General features: G+C 43.0%; 1 protein-coding gene across 2 annotated transcripts in view; it reads right to left on the bottom strand.

The window, feature by feature from the left end:
• LOC115368296 (uncharacterized) overlaps positions 1–20,849 on the bottom strand; it is a 75,882-nt gene that overhangs the window by 4,177 nt on the left and 50,856 nt on the right. For both annotated transcript variants that reach the window (XM_030064357.1, XM_030064358.1), the window contains exons 4-9: positions 18,383–18,488; positions 14,960–15,178; positions 12,142–12,282; positions 8,621–8,776; positions 6,016–6,191; positions 3,726–3,860 (exon numbers count right to left, since the gene is read on the bottom strand). In XM_030064357.1, coding sequence (XP_029920217.1) covers positions 3,726–3,860; positions 6,016–6,191; positions 8,621–8,776; positions 12,142–12,282; positions 14,960–15,178; positions 18,383–18,488 — 933 coding nt within the window. The remainder of the gene's footprint in view (positions 1–3,725; positions 3,861–6,015; positions 6,192–8,620; positions 8,777–12,141; positions 12,283–14,959; positions 15,179–18,382; positions 18,489–20,849) is intronic.

Raw genomic sequence — 20,849 nt, 5'->3', positions numbered from 1 at the left:
AGCTGTGTTCAAGACAATTACAAACTGGGAAATTTCCCACTTGGATTTCCCTGTTACTCCCACCTAAAACCATTCAGGTGAGGTCTGAACAATACTGACACCTGAAAGAAAGCTTTCAAAGAAAGCTTTCAGAGCGGCAAAGGCTTTTAGACAGATGTTATAAATCTGTCACATTTATACACATATAATTAGGAGAAAAAAAGTGCATGAATGGCTAAAGTAGAGTTTTAACATCAACTAGAGGATAGAAAGTTTCTGAAGAAACTTTAATGTGCTTGCCTTGCGCATGTCAGGTTACACGCAACATCACCAGAGCCTGTCTACTGTATTAGAGTTTCTCTGATATCACGCGCCTCAGCTTCAAAACAAACTGCTGCGTGCTGCTCTCTCTCTCTCTCTCTCTCTCTCTCTCTCTCTCTCTCTCTCTCTCTGTCTGTCTCTCCTCGCCGCTCTACACACATCCGTGATACTCAAAGACACGCGGTGGTTATGTCATGCACAAGCACATGCACGGTCGGGCACGCGAACGTGGATACGACGTAAATCATGCAGTCCTCCTCCCTCCGCAAAATCGTTTAATGCGAACGGCGGCATTGCGCAATCAATAATCAACCGATAATAATAATCAACCAGATCTGACAGGTGCGCCGCACACACAGACTGTCATATAGTGTAGCACACTTGCAAAGGACGACGCTTACAAGGGCGTTGTGGTCGAGACGAGTTTACTCTCCATCTGTCAATCATACATAACAAGTCACACACATCGCAGCCTGGTTCATAACCGCACGTGCAGCTCTTCTGATGATTACAGCCGAATGTAAAGAGCACGAACACAACAGGGGATCAACATAAAAACAAAGGCGACCGTCATGTGCACTGTGCTACGACATCAAGTAAAAGGGGCAGACTATATTAGTTACATTTTGCACTCCATAATAATAAACATCACCCACCGTCCGTTGACGTTAGCTCCGGATCGCGGGAGCAAGCTAAGGGTAATTAGCGCTTAGCGAGCGAACTAGCCATAACAGTTAGCTTACTCACGTCATCAAATAAATAATATATGTCCTTCGTGAGTCTCTTTGATATGTCTCGCTACCCCACTCACATACACTATTTCACACACACACATTTCCATTAATCTAAACAGTCTGCTTACCTGTCAATCATACATCACAGAAGACGCACACATTGCAGCCTGGTTCATATCTGCATGCTTGAACTCTTCTGACGATTACAGCCGAATGTAGCCGAGCACGGCGTCTGGACGGACTGTAATTCTTGTCTTAGCGTGCCCTCTTGTGATAAGAACTGGTATCACCACAACAGACAGTTCTCCCTTTACCACAATGCAAGGTAAGTCCCACAATAACAGGTATTTCTTATTATGAATCAAAAATAAAAATAAAAAATAAATGGGGGCTCCGGCTGTCAGTTGGACAAAGACGGAGGAAGTTACCTCTGAAACTGTCAAGGTAAATAAACACCCCTTAAATGAAACAAAACGTCTGTTAGTTAAAAGGAAGACATGATGAATGTATGTGTGTATTTCAATGTGACGTGCATACCGAGGGCAGTCGCGCTGGAGCGCGTTTGGGCTTGATAATGTGAGTGCAGGCCAGCAGCCACGAAAATGTAGTTTTCAAATTGATTCGTAAATAACTTCAAATATACAATTAACCTTGCTCTTGTGTTGATTTCATGGTAACACCCCCGGTGTTAGGCTCAGTTTTGACCCGTGTTTTAAATCAGCCATAAAATACCAACAAAAAACAATTATTTTTCATCCAATGTGTTTCTTATCTCTTGGTTACCTTGTTAGGCTTCCTTATCCATGAAAAGATTGGTTTTTAATATTTTTGTAGTGCCCCTTTGTGGGCCTTTGTTTTGACACCATACCTCTTGCTTTCAATATTAAAAAATTCCAAAAAAAAATCCCAAGAGAATTATATAGATAAATAAAAGGTTGTTATGCTACCTGACAATTACTGAGGGATATTAGAACACATCTCAAAAATGTTCATACATTTTTTTATTATTATTTTAATATTATTAACTATAATAACATCTATTTTGTATATATTTACAGGGCTGCCAGTAGAGGGAGCTCACGCTCTTTGGATGTAAATGTAAATACAGTCACTGCCAAATCCACTTTTGGGTATTGATGGGGGCAAACAGAGTTAAGACTGGAGATCAGTAGAGTGGGTGAAGACTGGAGATAAGTATCACATTCCAGCATATTTATTTATTTATTCATGTATTTATTTATTCATTTATTTATTCATTTAACTACCGTAAATCAGTCACAGTCACACAAATAGGCTCCATATTTTTTCTTACCTTGATGCAGAATTAGTGTTGAAAGTTGAAAGTTGATAAGCAGCCAAATGTTGCCAAAAGCAGGCCAATTTTGAAGTAGACGCCCAACGTGATTGTTCCCTGCCCAACGGAATTAAAAATAGCCCAATCTGCCAATCCTGGCAGGAGGAGAATTGAACTCCGTTCTCCAGCATGAGAGTTACAAAGATTACCGCTGCGCTACTGGAGCTCATGGGGGCGGAGCCCGAAATTAGCTTCTATGAATGACACAGTTTGACTGACACTGAGAGATCGCCGAAAACCACGGGTCAAACTACCGCATCTTTCTCCGCGATAGTAAGTCCGAGCAGAAAATGGATTGCACCACGAGAATCCTAAGGCTTTGAGCTTTTAAACCATGGTCAAATTATTTTCCAACTCCCGAAAATGCCCGATTTACGGCGAGTTGGAAACGTGTGTGTTTCTGCTTTCCTCCCGCGACTCTGCTTTGCCGATATAATGGGACTGAATGGGGGAGAGAGCTGGGACTCCCGCCTCGTTAAGAGTCGAAATGAAAAAAGTTGAAGGTACTTTGCTTTTGTCTTTACATTTTTCAAAGCACAACTATTTTTCCTACAATTTGATCCCAAATTTATGCATGTGGAGTTAAAATTATGGCCAGCACAGCAAGTTTAAGAAAAAAGTTTTAGGCGATTTTTCAGGGCTGCTTCACTCTAAGTGTGACGTCACTCACTCTAGCTCTCTCCATATGTGTATTGTGTCAACTTCGAACCGGAATTGCGTAAAAACGGAATGTCGGATCGGTTTGAAAATTCGCACGTAGCTTCCTCTCCCAAAGACGCAAATTTTTCTAATTTGGTGTGTGGACCTAGATCCAAAGCTCTGCGCTGTGGAGCCTCGGGAAGTTTTGGCCATTCATTTTCTATGGGCGAAATTTTCAGAAAAATTGGAATTTTGGGAATTCCAGATGTTGGATTCCTTATAAAAGTAATAGCACACTTCTCCCAATGGGGCCGCACATTTTCCCAATTCATTGTGTGGGCCTAAAATCAAAGCTGTAGGAGGAGTAGAACGCCAAAATATTTGCAGAATAATAATAATAATAATAATAATAAAAAGAATAAATATGAGCAACAATAAGATGTGTTGCCTTTCCAAGGCAAGCACATAATGACACAAACACTCTCCTTGCACCTCCTCTCTTCTGATTTTGCAAAGATCCAACGTGCAAAAAAAAACTTACAAGCTTAAAAACATAGCTGTTATTTCATGTTGTTAACCTTTCACCTGACTCCATATTGATTTAAGTTTACGTCAAAGAAGAAGAAACATTTTCCAACATGGATTTTTTTTCTCTATTCCCAGTTTGCATTTGTCTCGAATGCAGCGTAAGGAGCTACCTGGTGGGCCTCGAGCTGTGCTGCTCCCCACAGGTCAGCTATGCGGGGGTGGGTGGGAGGACCAAGGCTGTGGATGGTGCTGTTGGGAGTGGCTTGGAGGGAATGGGAGGCACTGTGTAGCCTGTGCTCCATAGTCTATAATCACAGGGTAAGGAAAGAATAGGAGAGAAGAGAATTAATTAGGATCCAAAGGAAAAATAAGTAAGATCTTCACTGCCTCATAGCGCATAATTACCGTAATACCGTATATCTGCAGCAGGGAGTGGTGGGGCTTTAGACATTTGTGAAGAAGAGGGAACTTCTAACAATGTTATCAGTTCTTTCTGGTCACTAATAGAGGTCTTAGATTACTCGGTATCCCTTTAATTTATAAAGCAAGGGTTGCGTTGCAGGGAATACTTTGGAATAGCTGAATAAATCTGATCATGAACACAGACTGATTTGATCATTTGAGAAAATGTATATATTTAATATTCTACTTTAATGTGAGGCCGTATAACACATTCAATAGAGCCAACAAGCTTCTCAGATCAGTACACCATTACTGTGATCCAGTCCGTGAGCTTTCCGACTCATTATTTCATAACCCTGAGATATTTAATTTAAGTGCTGAGCTGCACCAAAGCGAGAGCAGCCGACGAAACCCCCCCCCCCCAAAAAAAAGTCTGAGGGTTTCAGAGTTCATCATGACTCAGAGACTCAGAAAAAGCTCCCAGTGGCCCCGGGCGCTGATTGGCAGGGGCTGAGTAGCACCAGCCAAAGCCACACAGCGTGCTCATCGCCCTCCCATGTACTTCAAAGCAAATTTCAGAGCAAAGCGTCGAGTACTGTCAGTGCAGGAATCCGTGGAGCTCTTCACGTCCCACCAGCCTGTTTAGGAAATGAATCACACGTCTAGGAAGTGGCATCCACATGCCAAATGGATAGGACGGCACAGATAGAATGAGAGATCACGCTACACCGGGGGGGGGGGGAGTGTTTATCGACGCTTTAATTTTATGCTCTCACCTGCGGGTAATGTTTGTGACATACTGCATAGATGCGCCGCTGAGATAGCACGGCGTCAGCGGCGCCGGCTGGTTCCTGTTGGTAGCTCCCGCCGCTGTTCGACGAGGCTTCTGCTGTCGGTGAACTTATGAACAAGCTCTCGGCCGGGGCTTCGCAAAGTCTGGACCGAGCGGCAAGTCAGTCCGTACCCAACGCAGGCCTCGTGTTATGAATACTAAACATTATGAAGTGTGACATTTTCTGTTTTGTGCGTCGCTGCTTTAACGCATTAACGTTACGCCGGATAATTTGCTTTGGGGGTGGTGCGAAGCTTTTATCTACTTTATCCTACTTTATCTGTTTTAGCTACAGTAACGTAACAAGTGGAGTGAATGTCAACTTGAGTAAAGCTATCTTCTATCATGTGTGTGTGTGTGTGTGTGTAGAAACTAGTGTGACCATAAATGGCATAAATAAAACAAATGAGATAACGAGTAGCCCACCAGTGAGTGCCATCTTCTTGTAGATGTCAGTTTTATGTTGTGACAAAAGAAACCCATTTTAATCTTGCTCCATTTTATAGAAATTAAAAAAAATAAATCCAGCATTTAAGACAAAGTTGAACAAAATACCCAGGCAGGACACAGTTATTAATGTTGTTTTGTTATCGTCAATCATTCCAGACCCCTGAGTTTGAATAAAAATCAGACGCGGACCTTTGACTAATACGTTTGAGGACCTTTGCTCTAGACATACAGTGTGGTGTGCAGAGGCTATAATATACAAACACACCATTTGTTACTAAAGCTGCTGGTTCAGAGTAGCGCTGCAGCCATAAACACCATGCAAACTTGAGTATGTACTTCAGTCCATTTTTTAAAGTACATTCTTTCAAGTAAAGTACATCTTTACTAAGTATTTCTTTTTTGAAATGTATGAATTTTGACTCCACTACATGACAAAGACAAATGTTGACAATCACGGTATCCACTCTCAACTGCATTTGATGATGAAAGCGGATCTTCATCATCCAGCTTGGTGACACAAGCACAAGCAGGATGTCCTCTTTCAAAGTAAAATGCCTCCAAATCCATTTTATTAGCAAAACTACCAATGTGGTCAGTGCATTTATCAGGTGTTTTCAGAGAGTTACCAGATTTTAGTAAAACAATACAGCAATGTGTTGATACTAATACTCCAGCACTTTAACTCAAGTAAAAATGTGACTGAGCATCTTTCACCTGTAGTGGAGTAATGTTTGAGCAGGCTCCATCTATACTTTGGGGTTGCGAGCTCCACACACCTGTTGTTGCTGTTGGTACTGCAGTAGCTGTTGCTGCTGGTAGTGCTGGAGCTGTTGCAGCTGCTGAAGTTGGTTCTGCTGCTGCAGGGCGAGCTGAGCCTGGTGCTGCTGGAGGTAACTTCCTACTGTCCCCTCGTAGCCCTCACCAGGCGTCCCTCCTGCTCCGCTGCTGCCTCCTGGAGCAACAACAACAACCCGCCGGAGTGTTAGAGCAGAGAGGAGACGACAGAGCGGCCCCGCGGTCAAACACACTGTCATACACCACATATAGTGCAGCACGCATTTACCATCCAGAGCGCTGTGTCACCCTTAACCTGAGCAGAGCACAGAGGCGTGTTTGTGCCCAGGTGAGATGTGCTATCTTGCCTCTGGAGGTGGAAACCAAACACTTTCATTCAGTTCCAGAGGAGAATAGAAGGTGTCACCTGTGTGATCTGGGAGCGGTCGAAAATTAAATGCACTTTTTGTTCCATTGTCCATAATATTGAAACCTTATATGTAGGGTTTTCTTTAAACCAGCGCTGTCAGACTCATATTAGGTAGGATTATTTTTTCGCTAACATCAATATGACTCCAGCCGACGCAGGGATATTTTAGGCTACAATCAATTTGTAGCCGACCAATCGATAGGAAACTGGACATTGGCTCATTAAATAACACCTAATGCAGAACTGCATGAAGCAGAAGAGAGAAATGCAACAAATATACAACATAGAGGTTTGCCATTTACCCTGCAGAGGGAAATAATGTCTCTTTCCATCTTTCTTGAAAAACTCTACGTTCCATGTCAACCTTTTGATAGCATGTCTTCCAGCCAATGGATAGTCATAATGATCATAAATATCATAATCATTAACCATTAATTTATCAGTTTATCTTGGAAACCTTTCTATTATTTCTATTCTTCTTTATATTTCAATTTTTCCCCCCCTTTCCCTCCCAAACATCTTGGGGGGAGGATATTTTATAGTTGTGATGTCTAAGGCTTGTGTTCATCTCTGGTTTGACATTGTTTGACATATATGGAGGTGTATTATGTATTTTACTTTCAGAGTTTTTACTTCACTGTGTCTTTTAAATCTTGTTTTTATGTCTCTTGAGTTTTTACGTAAAGCATTTTGAATGGCCGTGAGTTTGTACAAATAAACCTGCCTCGCCTTTCGCTCTCATTATGTTCTTGCTCTGGTTGTGTTATGTTTTCCAGAGTCTTGTAAGCCCATGCAGGCTGGGCGCACGGCACTTTGAAATACAAATTACCTCCCTACCTACCGCAGTCTCTGTCAACACGCGCTGTAGGCAGGACACTGAGGGTCTCCCTGCTCACTGGAGGCTCTGGATAAAACTGTCAGCTTCAATTACAGAGGCTAAGAGTGCAGAGTCTTCATATTATTCACTAATAAATGTATGCAAATCAAGTTGTGGCACTAAAAAGTCTTTCAAACAAGTGCTGCACCAGCAAACAGCCCCGTTCATCTCAACCAGAAAGCAAAATCGCACGATTCAGGTCTAAAACTAACCCACCAGTGTTGGCACTTCCTTTCCTTTGTAACTGCACATTTCTGCGATCTGTTCCAGGAAGTAGACGGTGCCAGGCCGCACGCGAGCTCAGGTTTTGATGGTCGTGTTTGACCCAAGAATGTAGAGCGCAGGATGGGCGCTGCAGCAGTGATGGCAGTCATGCTGAATGACCAAACACAATTGCACCAAGTCGTCGCTCCACCTTTCAGAGCGGCTCAGATCTGCCGCATTAATTCGGCGAATTGGTGTTCAAATGTGTCAGTGAACTGGGCACAACTCGAATGTGCATGGCCTCTCCAACAGATAAATAGTATGTGGGCCAAATAATACATTTGCATATAATTTACATAACCGTGACAGGTGCAGCAAGACTGAACAGCACTTTCAGGCGGCTCATTCAGCACCATGATGTGGTCATTTTGGTGATAGAGTATGCACGCCTCCCAGGCCAAATCATTGGTAAAATTGGCTTAAATTGCAAAAAATATGACTAACACTTTGATTTAATGTTAAATTAATTATAATAATTTTGTGCTGTATCATAGAGAGGACTCAGTCTGCTGTCATTTTATCAACAAAGAACTCCATTTTCTTATTATCCTTTAGATTTGCACAAGTTTGCACCTCATCGGCCCCAAAGCAGCAGGGGATTACAGTTTAAATTTTGTGGATTCATGCAACATGAAATCAGGAAACTGCACACAAACACACACACACACACAGTTTGATGCATTCTGCCAAAAGGACAAGGATGAACTTTACACCAGAGAGGCAAAAGATCCAACAGCGGTGAGTCCACAGTGTGACTTTTTCTCTCATGTTGTGATTTGTCACTTCCTGTGCATGCAGCAGCGACTAAACCCATCAGCAGAGTCTCATTAGGCAATGCGGTGCATCTACAGCGTCTTAATTAGGGAGGACGGGACATTCCTTGCAGCTCCACTTCCCAATTTAGGCTGATGGGATGGGTGTATTTTTACATAAAGAATATAGCACAGCTTTCATAATTAATTCAAAGCATTCTCTCTCCTGTGCCATTATTTTAGCGATGTCACAATGATGACACAAAACCGCTGACCCGACTCACCAGCGGCCATGATGTAGGAGCCGGCGGCTGGCGAGGCCACGCCGGAGGGTTGGCTGGTGATTGGGTCCCAGGCATCAGAGGAAGACAGGCAGTACAGGCCCTGGGAGACGTAAGTATGAGGCCAGACATCCGCAGAGGAGTGGTGGAGCACTTGGTCTGTGCAGCAGAGGGGAGATGAATGGGAAGCACAGCGTAAGAGAGACATGACGTCTTCCTAACGCTTGTCCAATCAAGAAATCCTGGTGAAATCCTTCAGTTTAAGCCAACACTGATATCCCTCACTGCGGTTTGCTCATAATGTGAAGTGCTGATGCTAGATGCCGAGGCTTATTGATGAATTTAGTACCATGTTTTAATAATCATAAAAAAAAATCTAGTCAAAACTACTTTCAAGGCCGTTTATGAACTTTCAAAAACACGTAAGGCCTTTTTTCTTCATGTCGAAGCAACAATTTTTCAAGGCTTACAGAAAACCTGAATAACATTGTGAAAGAGCTGACAACAAGTGTGTGCTGTAGACAGACAGAAGAGAATAAATACAGTGGGAACGTAGGTGTTGTTCAGACTGATGGATTTCTTTCTCTATTAGAGAGTTTATTATGATTGTAGTAGAATAGAATAGAATAGAATAGAATAGCCTTTATTGTCATTGCACTACAAGTAGTTCCAACGAAATTGTATTTGCTATATGCACCATATAAAACCATCGATAGCCAAAAGATAGAGCTAGATCCAGATGTGTAAGGGGCTGCTGACAATGAGCTGTACATCTGCTTGATTCGTCTTTATGTTCTTCTTTGTTTCATGTTTAATTAATTTTTAGATCTTTATTTAAATATGCAAAGAGCATCATAATACTTCTTTTACGCATAGCAAGTCAACTTGCTCCTGAAACATGACATCATCCATAGCAACAGGGTCGACCCCGCCCCTTTTCTCTTAGCTTAAGATTTTTCTAAGTTCCTCAGTAAAAGTTGGTCTCAGCAGCTTCGTGGATCTCTTTTAAGAGGAAACTCTTACTCAGGAAGTTTTAGTGACATTTAAGAGTTCTCTTAGTGGTAAGATAAGATGGTAAAGGTGTAAGCATCAGTAACTACTTACGCTGGTGATGCGGCTTTCCAAGCATGAGAAATCAATCAATCAATCAGTCAATCACACATGATTTATATAGCACTTTTCACACAAATACATGTAACAAATGTAACAAACACACAGTAAAACAATGAAATAACAGAATATTTAAAAAAAAAAAAAAAAAAAACAATAATTAAGTAAGTAAGTAAGTAAAAGAATGAACTGAGGAAACGCTAGCTGATTAATTTTCAATGAGGAAACGCCAGAGGCAGGATTGAGACCGATAAGGAATAGATAAAACTCCAAAAAAAAAAAAAAAAAATCAAATTAAAAGTAGTAATAACATGAGTAGGATGTAAAAAAAAAAAAAAAAAAAAAAAAAGGATAGTGTTTGTTGTTGTCTGTGTTGTCCTCCTTGCCTCCAACAGCACGGACTGTCCAGACTTTCTAAAATCAATATGTATACAATCTGGATATGCTAAAAAAAAAAAAAAAAAAAATAGATTTGTGCTGGCAGTCTTGCGTGGTGGCCTCCGTGTGTCTTAGTGTGAAAACAAACCCCCCAAAAAATGAGCCATAAATCCCACGGCATGCCCCAGAAATGTTTGATTCGCTCGCCGAAAACACCGCTGCAAATCCATAAAAGCCATAAACCCCGACCTCCGCTGAAAGCAACATCCAGTAAGGGCTGTGATACAAGTGTGAGGAGCCTGTTACTATACAGAGAGCACAGAGAGAGAGGCGGCCTGGGGATTGAACAGTCAAGGAGAAACCTCTCTTTAGTCCTAATGGTGATAATAAGTAGCTGTTTAATTGGTGCTCTGTGTGTGTGTGTGTCTGTATACATGCATGTGTGTGTGTGTGTGTTGCATGCTAGATAAAGCAGACTCCATATGGTGTTGTTAATGAGCGCGGGGCTAAGTCCTTGTGTTAACCTACAGGGTCCCTCCGGGTTTCCACGAGGGCTCCGGAGCGCTAAACGCCGACGAGAGCCAGAGAAGAAACAGGCCGTCTCGCACCACATATATACATAAATACACACGGAAACCAGCCTTCCCGCTAATGAACTTCATCTCGTGCCGGCGCCCTCCGTGACTTGAAAAACAGCAGCTTAAACGCTCGGGTTTTCATGCTGCTGACTTGTTTTTTATTCCGGGAGGTTATCCAGCTGTTCCTGCGAGGTGAAATGGGGTTTCTAATTGTCATGCAGCTCTCCCCTCGCTCGGTTTTAACAATGTATGCACAACTGAACCAAACAAGCCAACTCGCCACCTGGGGCCCAAACCACACAAGTAAACAGTGAACATGTCGTCCCCTGCAAATAATGCGGAGCTGCAGCGGGGCCGTGGAAAATGATGTTCCCTCGTGTTTATTTGCGCTGAAAAAGTAGGTAATTAGGTTTTGGGTAACCCCGGGACTCATGAAACCCCATCGCTCACAATGTGTTCTGTTCGTTATTTAAAAAAAAAAAAAAAAGAAAGTTTTTGAGAGTAGGCTCCTGGCAGCAAGTGAAAGGAAACCGAGCCACCGAGGAACCGAGGAGCTCGCCGCTTTTTCTCTCTCAAGACGATCCCACCATTGTTTTAAAACGGTGGGATTTCTGCCAAATGGTGCACATAGCAGTTTAAAGCGGCATCCAAAAACATTTGTGTTGCAGTGAGGGACGTAATTTAACTCTCTTATTAAAGTCTGGAAAATAATCTTTTGTTGCTTAGCACAGGGAGGATGTTCAAGCGATTGCCCACTTGGGAGTTTAAAAAAAAAAAAAAACACATCATGTCGATGTAGTGAAAATTAATCTATTTTTGATGTTGAGCGCAGGAGCAGAGGAGGGTTTCGCGATGCCAGAACTTCTGTTTAGCCATCTGGAGCTGCTCGTGCCGAGTGACCTTCTCCGTTCTCCTCCGACGTCTCCGCTCGGTGCCGCCGAGTTTTTCATTACAACCAATCAGAGGATCACACAGTTTCCCTGATTAGGACCTCCTCGCCGGGCGAAGCCGTGCTCATCAGCAGTGAAATCAGCTGCTGTGGCGTGAGCTTGGATTGAAACTCGGCAGACTCTCGGCTCACAACGGTGCTTTTGTACATTTAGCGGCCGACTAAATGTATGCAAACCTCTCCAGCATGCTTTCCACACCCAAACACATCTTCTCTCTATTCTGAAACTTTAAGGTAAATAGATTTTTTCGACCTTGCAAACATGCCCCTGGGATTTTGAAGCCTCTTCAAGCCTTAATTTCCATCAGTTGCAAAGTAATGATGGAAAAATGATAATTATCTAATGGTTAATGCAGGATATTGATCGCCACCCAAAGTGAATCAGTTATTCCTGTCAAATTTCATGCAAACACCTGAGAGGTTCTACTGACAGGCGAACAAACATGGAAAAAAGGTAACAGAACTGAAAAGGTAGTGACATCAGTCTCATGCCAGGCGGCGGGCGGTACCTCTGCTGGTGATGCTCTCCTGGTTGACCTCGCTGAGGTGGGCCACGCTGCCCTGGTTGGAGCCGGCGCCCATGCTCTCCCCGTCCATCGAGTTCCAGCCGAACAGAGTCGCCTCCGAGATCGCAAACTGCTGCATGATACCTGAGGAGAGGAGGAGCAAGGAGAGGAGGAGCGAGGAGAGGAGAAGCGAGGAGAGGAGGAGCGAGGAGAGCCTGGCGGTGAGCGTGTCCTAGAGAGTCTCAGTCATTTCTTTTAGTTAAACACACCTTTCATAGACTTTTGTCATGGAAACGGACACCGCTTCATGTGCGGGTAGAAGACGAGACTCTGCGGGTTACAGTGCTCACCTAATTGATGCTGTTGCCGTGGTAACACATCAACCAGCAGCCCAGTCACCAGAGGGATTTTACATTTCTGCAAACCAAGAATATGTCGAAATCCACTTAGCGCCTCGAGGCTCTCGGCTTTTTACGATTTTGTTCGTGTTTTCACCCTATTTATTTCCTTTTTTTTGCATGTTTGTTATTAATGTTTGCTATTTATGCGTGGTTTTAAGCTGGGAGTGTCTGCAAAATTTCATTATGTTCTTCATAATGACAATAAAGAGTCTTGATACCTTGATGTCACATATTAAAGTTTCGAGAGGTGGTGTAAAGTGAGTTAACCATGACCTTTTCCTAACCTTAACCAAGTAGTTTAGTGGCCATCTGAGCTAATGAAGCAAATGAAAGTGTTTAAAGTCGCCCGTCTCGAGATGTGGATGTATGCGACATAATTTGGGTTCAGGACCGCTGACATTTCAATTCATATGTTGGTTTGCAGAGACATCATATGCCAACATTTTATTGTCGTGGTAACAAATCAACACTAATTTCCATGATTGTTCTATCATTTTCAGGACAAAAGACAGAGCAGAATACCCTGGTGACAAGTCGTCATTGCTGTTACAGGGAGGAAACCTCATAACCTCAGTTTTGTTGTTTAATTTGAAGAATTACACATTTCTCTGTGGGTTGAGGCCGTCCTGTTACCTTTGGCCTCACCGAAAACTTCTCAAAACCCCCCGGAAAAACTGCAAAATATAAGCTGTCGAGCTAAAAGCAAAGCTGCACCTCCGTCGTTCCTGAAAAGCTGACATCTTGGAGATATAACTTTTTTTCCCAACAACAGCAAAGTGAAAAAAATGAGTCTAAGTAAGTAGGAAATATGTAATTATTACTTGTAGACAGACCTATTTAAAATAATAGATACAAATGGCTTCTTTTATTCTGCCAGGAGTAGCAGATTTGTGGGTTAATCAAATATTCAAAAGAGAAAAAACAAGCAAAATAAACAAACGTGTTCTGGTTTGTCGCCACAAAACTGAAAGTGCTCTGTGGCCGGGGGGGGAACAACACATGCATATTCAAGAAAGGCACCGAGGCAACTCTTCTTTGTAATAAATCATTAAAACGCCTGTACGCAGCGGCTCGTCCATTTCTGGTGAAAAGCCAACACGGTTCAGCAAACACGGTTTCATTTCATCAGGGAGATAAATTAACTTTCACAGCTTCACCAGTCACATATTGTCTGTTATAAGGTCCAATGTGGAAAACTCAGTGAGTGTGTTTAAACACCACCTACTACTGTAAAGGTACTGTAATAATACTGTAATTACACAACCTAATTAGTAACACAATATAATTCAACTGAATATTTTGTTGACTGATTCAGCTCGATAAGTCAGAGGCTTCCCCCTCATGCTAATAATTACAATAAAACACAGCCGGCCTTCTGGCAACCAGGACTTGTTTTTCCTGTTTTTACCTGCGGCAGGGGGGTCCAGCTGTCTGTGAATCAGCAGGATAATTCAAAAAGTAAAAGACAGATTTGCACCAAACTTGGTGGGAAGGTTGCTTATAGGCCAGCGAAGACGTGATTCATGTTTGAGGCCAATCAGCAGTGAGGGAGTGCAGCGGCAGGCGGGGTTTAGCGCACACAGGGCTCCCAGCTGCGACCTTGCTGGAGGTCTAGTGCTCTGCTCCTGGTTTAACCTTGTGTTTTTTACATTTTGACCTAAAAAAAAAAACTTGAAGACAGCACACATGCACCACGCCCGTCGTCAGGGGCGCCGTATACGGGGGAAAAGTTAGGACAATTCCAAGGGCCCTTGCCTGACAGGGCCCCCAAATAATAGGTAAAACGAATATAAAATTACAGTGGTCCCTCGTTTATCTCAGGAGTTACGTTCTAAAAATAACCCGCAATAGGCAAAATCCATGAAGTAGTCAGCTTTATTTTTTACAGTTATTCTAGATGTTTTAAGGCTGTAAAACCCCTCACTACACACTTTATACACTTTTCTCAGACAGGCATGAACATTTTCTCACTTTTCTCTCTTGTTTAAACACTCAAAGCTCAAACCTTCGTAGAAAAATAAGTCCAGTATTATAGAATGAACGCATTCTGTTCTGTACAGGAGACACGGCACGGAGGAGATTGATTGACAATGGTCTACAGTCCCTTAGCCAATCAGGACACAGAACACAATGTGCTGTAAAAAAAAAAAAAAAAAAAAAAAAAAAAAAAAAAGCATGCAAAATTGCACAAAAAAATCTGCGAAACTGCGAGGCCGCGAAAGGTGAACCGCGTTATAGCGAGGGACAATTGTATAAACCATCATCAAGTAAATATATATATATTTTTTTTTTTTCTTTTTTTTTCTTTTTTTTATGGGGCCCAAAATTCCTGGCGGCACCCCTGCCCGTCGTATAACAGCCAAACTCCCTGTTGGGTGTTTCTGCGTGGCCGTGGTGACGCAGCCCGGGTGTAGCCTCACCTGCAGCGAAGCGGGCTTCCTTCTCGCCGTCGCTGAGGTCGCTGTAGGCGTCGTTCTCCATCCTCCTCTCCTTCTCCCTCTGCAGGTTGGTGCGGCCGGCCCCGCCCCTCGGCCCCGCCGACGGCTTGCCCCAACTCTGCCACTCGATCATGTGGGCGACGCGGCCCTGCGCCATGGCGGTGGGCTTGGTCACCTTGTCCTTCATGGAGCGAGTCACACCTACAGCAGGTACAGGGAAAGGAGGGCGGGGGGACGTGGGGTACACACACAACCACACACACACATACACACACACACACACCAGACACACACACACACACAGTGTCAAAACTACATTGAGTTTGTGTGGTGGAGCACACCTCCTGCTGAGGCTCGGGAGGGAAGGTGGATGATGTGAGAGAGAGAAAATGTAATATTGTGTGTAATGTCTTTGAGGTCATGAAATTATGATGGATTAATAAAGGTTTTGGTACAGATGTGTGTGTGTGGTGAGTGGGTATGAGTTTAATGGGAAACAGCCATTATTCCTAAATCCTGCAGCTGTCTAAGGCTTTGAATATGAAAAAAATATATTTATATAAAAGAATTGCTCAAAATGAGATCATATGAAGAAGATCTAAAAAAGTGGCTGCTGGCACTGAAATTCAATTTAATATTAAAAGTAAACATGGCTGGTGAGTCTAGCTGGCATGAGCCTATAAAACACAAAGATTTGGAGAAGGGAATCACGCCACATTACATTTTCTGCGTTTGTTTAATGTTCAGGGACTGAACGGGTGTCGTTCTCTAAGAAACGTGAAGAGATGGAGCCTGTGACCTGCCGGTAAAGGGATAGTCCCCCCAAACTCCACCCAGGCGTTTTTGAACAGGAGGAGGTGGAGTGGGAGGAGCGAGCGGTCTGATTGGACGGAGCTGTCTGTCCGCTCATCACAGCTCGTTAAATCGATCAGGACAGGACAAGGATGACGGCCAAATAATAAAAAAAAAAAAAAAAAAAAAAAAAAAAAAAAAAGCTGACGAACCCATATTAATAATTAAAGCCATTACTCATCTCCTGATAAACAGAGTAAATGAGATTCATTAGACTTTACGTAATTAAAAACGTGTTAGAGAGACGGGGAGAGAGACGGGGGGGTGGGGTGTGTGTGTGTGTGTGTGTGTGTGTGTTGGGGGGGGGTAATCTTTGGGTGTAAACACAATGTTGAAAAAGGTCCACTGGCAAATCTCTGCCCAATTAAGATGCAAATACAGGATTCAAACCAGGGACATATTCACTGAGTCGAACGCTTGCAGAGAGCCTGATCGATTAAAAAAAAATAATAATAAATTAAATTAAAATCAAACAGGCATGAATAAACAGAGACAAAAGCTTCGGAAATTGCTCCCACGGTGCAGGGGGGCGAGTTACAGGCCGGGCTATAAATAGAAACAGTTTTTCCCCTCGGACAGTACAGGCCAATCTCATCTGAAAATCAAATACTCCCTGCAGAGACTAATTGGGTATGGAAATAGGGATGGAGAGGATGAGGGATGAGGGATGAGCGATGAGAGAGGCTGTTGGGGTTTTGGCTATTCAGAGGACCCATAGGCTTAAGAATAAATAAACAAATAAACAAATAAATAACGCTATTCAGTGTGAGATAGGTTCAGTTCAACAGGAAAAAAAAGCAGATTTGTGCAGTAACACGTTGCAGCACTGCGAAGCACAAAGCGGCACGAAAACACGAGAGAGCACAGAGGAGCCAGAAGCCACAAGAGGATCACTACTTCACAAATATAGAAATATAGAAAAATATAGATATAAGGTCACAGCACGACCACCACCGCACCAGCACTGCCACGGTACAGGTACACTAAGGTTTCCCAACACGCCTGTGGAGATGCTTCGGTCTGGAGTGAAAGTAAGTCATCCCACTTACTTTGGCGTCTTTGAAATCAAAGAGGATCTGATTGGATCGCCGTCAATGACCGAGAAGAGAAATGTGGCCGTCATTGACGCTGGCTGTTGATATCAATGGGAGAGACGGGGAGTGGGAAGTGAAACAGGAAGGGGCGGGGCACCCACAGGGGCGGCCATGTTGGTTCCAAGCTCCTTGGGGGGAAGGTGGGGGGGTTTTCCCCCCTCCGGTCGGGGTGAAGTTGTCCGTCGAGGCCGGCGTCATCTGGGATTATTTTGCGCGTCCTTTCACTCGTGTCAAAGATTAAAAGATAGTCCCTGTTCTTTCCAGCGTGTCAGATGTGGAGGCAGATGGGAGTTTTTGTTTTTATTAATTTTCTTCTCTGAGGCAGAACTCATTTCATTGGTTCAGATTAATGACAGTGGGCGGAGCCAAACAACCAGGCAGGTTATCTAAACTGAAAAACTGAATGGTAAAGACGGCATGCTTTTTAACATATGGGCTAAATAACGATGTAAATATCTTTTTTATTCATTCTATGGCTGGATAGCTACCGGCTAGTACTCCTGGTCTGAACTTAGAAGGTAAACTAGGCGAATTTGCCAACCTAGGAAACTTGTTAGACTACTTTCTCCACTTTGAAGCAGAGCACTGAACTTCATAATATCAGCTTTTCCTGTTTTACTGCCTCAGAGTTATATTCCTTAGCCAAATACACTGTGGGTCACTCTCGGCTCATCGAGATTTAGCCCAACCGAGATTATTTCTGCCTCCAGAGCATCTCTGCCCATGAAAAATATTTGTAAAACTAAAAGCCGCATCTGCAAAGCCGAATGCATGGTTTTATTTTCTTGTAATAGCCATTCAATGACATTCTAATGCCGACGCTAAATGAATGGCAGATCCCATTCATTTCGCTGCTAAAATGTTTACCAGCGTTGTCTGGCGATTACAATAAAACAAAACTTCAGTGAGCATCCAGCCGGCTTTTGCCCGAGCTCTCGCACACTGCAAAAACACAAAATCTTAACAAGAATGTTTGTCTTAGTTCAAGTCAAAATGTCTTATTTCTAGTCAAAATATCTCATTACACTTAAAATAAGACATGATCACCTCAGAAGTAATTTGTTTTTTAGACAATTTTCACTTGAAACAAGCGCAAATTCGCTTGTTTCATTTGCAAAATTACCTTGAAACAAGTGAAAAGTGTCTAAAAACAAGTTATTTCTTAGGTGATCATGTCTTATTTTAAGTGTCATGAGATATTTTGACTAGAAATAAGACAAATATCCTTGGTAAAATTTGGAGTTTTTGCAGTGCACCAAACCACCATCTGAACATCGCGAGGAAAGAACCCAAAAAATATCTTTCACACACACACACACACACACGGTGTCGGTGAAAGGTTTAGACGTTCATCCCGTTTTTCCGTGCTCGACGACAACTTGACCCCGTTGACCTTTTGGCTGGAGCGTGTGGAGGCAACATGGGGGCTGTTTTACCATCTAGCAGCACAGACACACACCTGACACACCTGACAGAGAGGACTTAGCCAGGGCACCGATCCCGTAGGCGTTGGAGGAGGTCCTCTTGAGACGAGGCAGGATGGAGGTGGTGTCCTCCATGGACAGCTGAGCAGAGAGGGGGGGGACGGAGACGACGAGGAGGTTTTAGAGCAGAGAGAGAGAGAGAGCGTGGAAAGACGACGAGAGAAAGACAGAGAGGTAAGAGAGAGGAAGAAGAGAGAATGAGAAACGAAGGAAGGGAGCCATGGGGGCACGAAATAAAAAAGAAAATCAAGGTGAATGCAGCAGAGTGATAGATTGCAGCTCGACGAGAAAAGAGGAAAAGATCACAGGAGAGAGTGATGGGGAGAGAGAGGAGAGGAGGGGCGATGTACAATAACAGAAAATAAGAAGAGAAGAGACTGGTTATTGGTTTGGAGATGGCTCACAGCGATTCTTGATAAAGTGACACAAATAAAGAACTCAAAGCGGGGACGGAGGGACGATTGAGATGGACAGCACAGCACAGGAGAAGCACAGGAGCTGGAAAATGACACAAAATCGACACAAATAAGTGGAGCGAGCGGAGAGAGGCGAGCGTCACAGTCCAGCGTCTCCGCGGCCTTACCTGCTGCAGGAGGAACACCTGACATTTTGATGGCTGCCACGCAGAATTATGTTTACTTATGATGAGTTTATGACTAGTTTTACAGATTTTCTTTCGCTTTGTGCCGCCTTTGTGAAGCACTGATTTTGCAAACTTCTCTATAAATAAACTTCTCTATGAATAAGAAATAAAGCCATGAGTGAATAATACACCGGGATTACATGTAGATCATTTACGGATTCCACTTTTCTGCCCCATGATGTGTGTTTCCGCATTTTTGTACACTCTAAAAACACTTGGGTTATTTCTTTAACCCGATTCCTGGGTTACTTGTGTTGGGTTTCATTTCTGGGTTATTTTTCCAGAGCCATAACCATTTCTTGGGTTATAAGGATTTTATTTTGACCCAATTTGTGGGGGTTTTTTCGAGTTGGGTAATATTTCTGGGTAACCCATTGTTGGGTCAGAGACTTGGGTTTGATTGATTGATTGCTTATTGATTGATTGATTGAATACTTTACGAACAGTTTGTGTAACAAAGAGCACTTCATTACTAGTGCCTGATAGCTTTGCTTGTAAATATTGCACAACATGGTTGGTAGAAAATACACTTTAAACAGACAACTTAACTATGCACTTTAATAATGGCACTTTAGTCGCAATATTTGCACTTTATTATTAGTTTGCACAGAATGTTTGCACATTGCATATTTGCACATTTTATACAGACTATTTATTGTCTATTTATTGAATAATTCACAACTTGACAATTTATCAGTGTAAAACCGTGAGTGATGTGTGTCTTCGGCCTTGGGTTGTAGTCAGGGCTTGGCTCCACCTCTGAGCGTACAATTGAATTAGCCACTGATACTGCACTTGTGTGTGATTGTCTATTCAGAATTGAATAGTTTTATGTGTGTTAGCATCTGTAACACTGTGGAAACGTGCAGTACAACCATATAAATGTGGAAGTGCTTAATTAGTAAGAATACTGTGTGAAAATTTTAGCCCACTAAATGAATATGACCTATAAATTAGGTTATATTGACTACAATCCTGGGTCATGTTAAAAGAAAAATTGGGTTATTTATTTAACCCAGATTATGGGTCAAAATGCATAACCCAGTTTCCTGAGTCAAAATAACACAGTAAGTAGTTGGACCCTTTTTGACCCAGGGGTTTGGGTTAAAGTTGGGTAATTTTTTAACCCAGCAGGTTTTAGTGTGTATTGCAGTATATTGAATTTCAGTGCACTGTCTCGTCCTGATTATCGGTGTCACGCCCTCAGAAGCAGCCGTTTTCGGGAAGCACCGGCTTTTATTCATACTGGAATATTTTGTTGGCCGGGACCTGCAGGGGGATGGTGTTTTCTCTCTTTCCACAAATCAGAGGTCAGAAGTCAGGGTCGGCGACGCAGCAAAGCCCCTGCAGCTGTCAGGGAGTCAGCGTCTTGCTCAAGGACACTTTAGCAGGGCGTCGAGACAGGGCGCTTGAACCCGAGTGCTGCGGTTGAAGGGCGGCCTCCCTGCTCGCTGGCCCGCGGCCACGAGAAGACATGAGTGACCCCGCCGCCGCTCGCTCGCTCGCTCGCTGTGCCGCACGCCGCCCCGGTGCAGCAGCAGCCTCGCAGTGGAAAACACAGACGGGAGATACGTGGAAAGGACAAAGAGGAGCGAAAACCCTCACAGAAATGAGAAAAAAATGATATTTAAGGTTAAATCCACCTACACAACAGCATTTGGCGAGCTCAAATAATAATATGGAAAAACTACCAAAACAAAAAATAAGAGCAACACTTTATAAAAACCATCATTCATAAATGTTAAATTTATAGTTAATTAAACTTTGCTTAATAGTTAATTTACACTTAACAAATGATA

The sequence above is a fragment of the Myripristis murdjan genome, chromosome 11 (genome assembly GCF_902150065.1).
Source record: "Myripristis murdjan chromosome 11, fMyrMur1.1, whole genome shotgun sequence".
Classification (NCBI taxonomy): domain Eukaryota; kingdom Metazoa; phylum Chordata; class Actinopteri; order Holocentriformes; family Holocentridae; genus Myripristis; species Myripristis murdjan.
The sequence above is the reverse complement of the archived record's forward strand: the minus strand, read 5'-3'. Positions and strand labels throughout refer to the sequence as shown.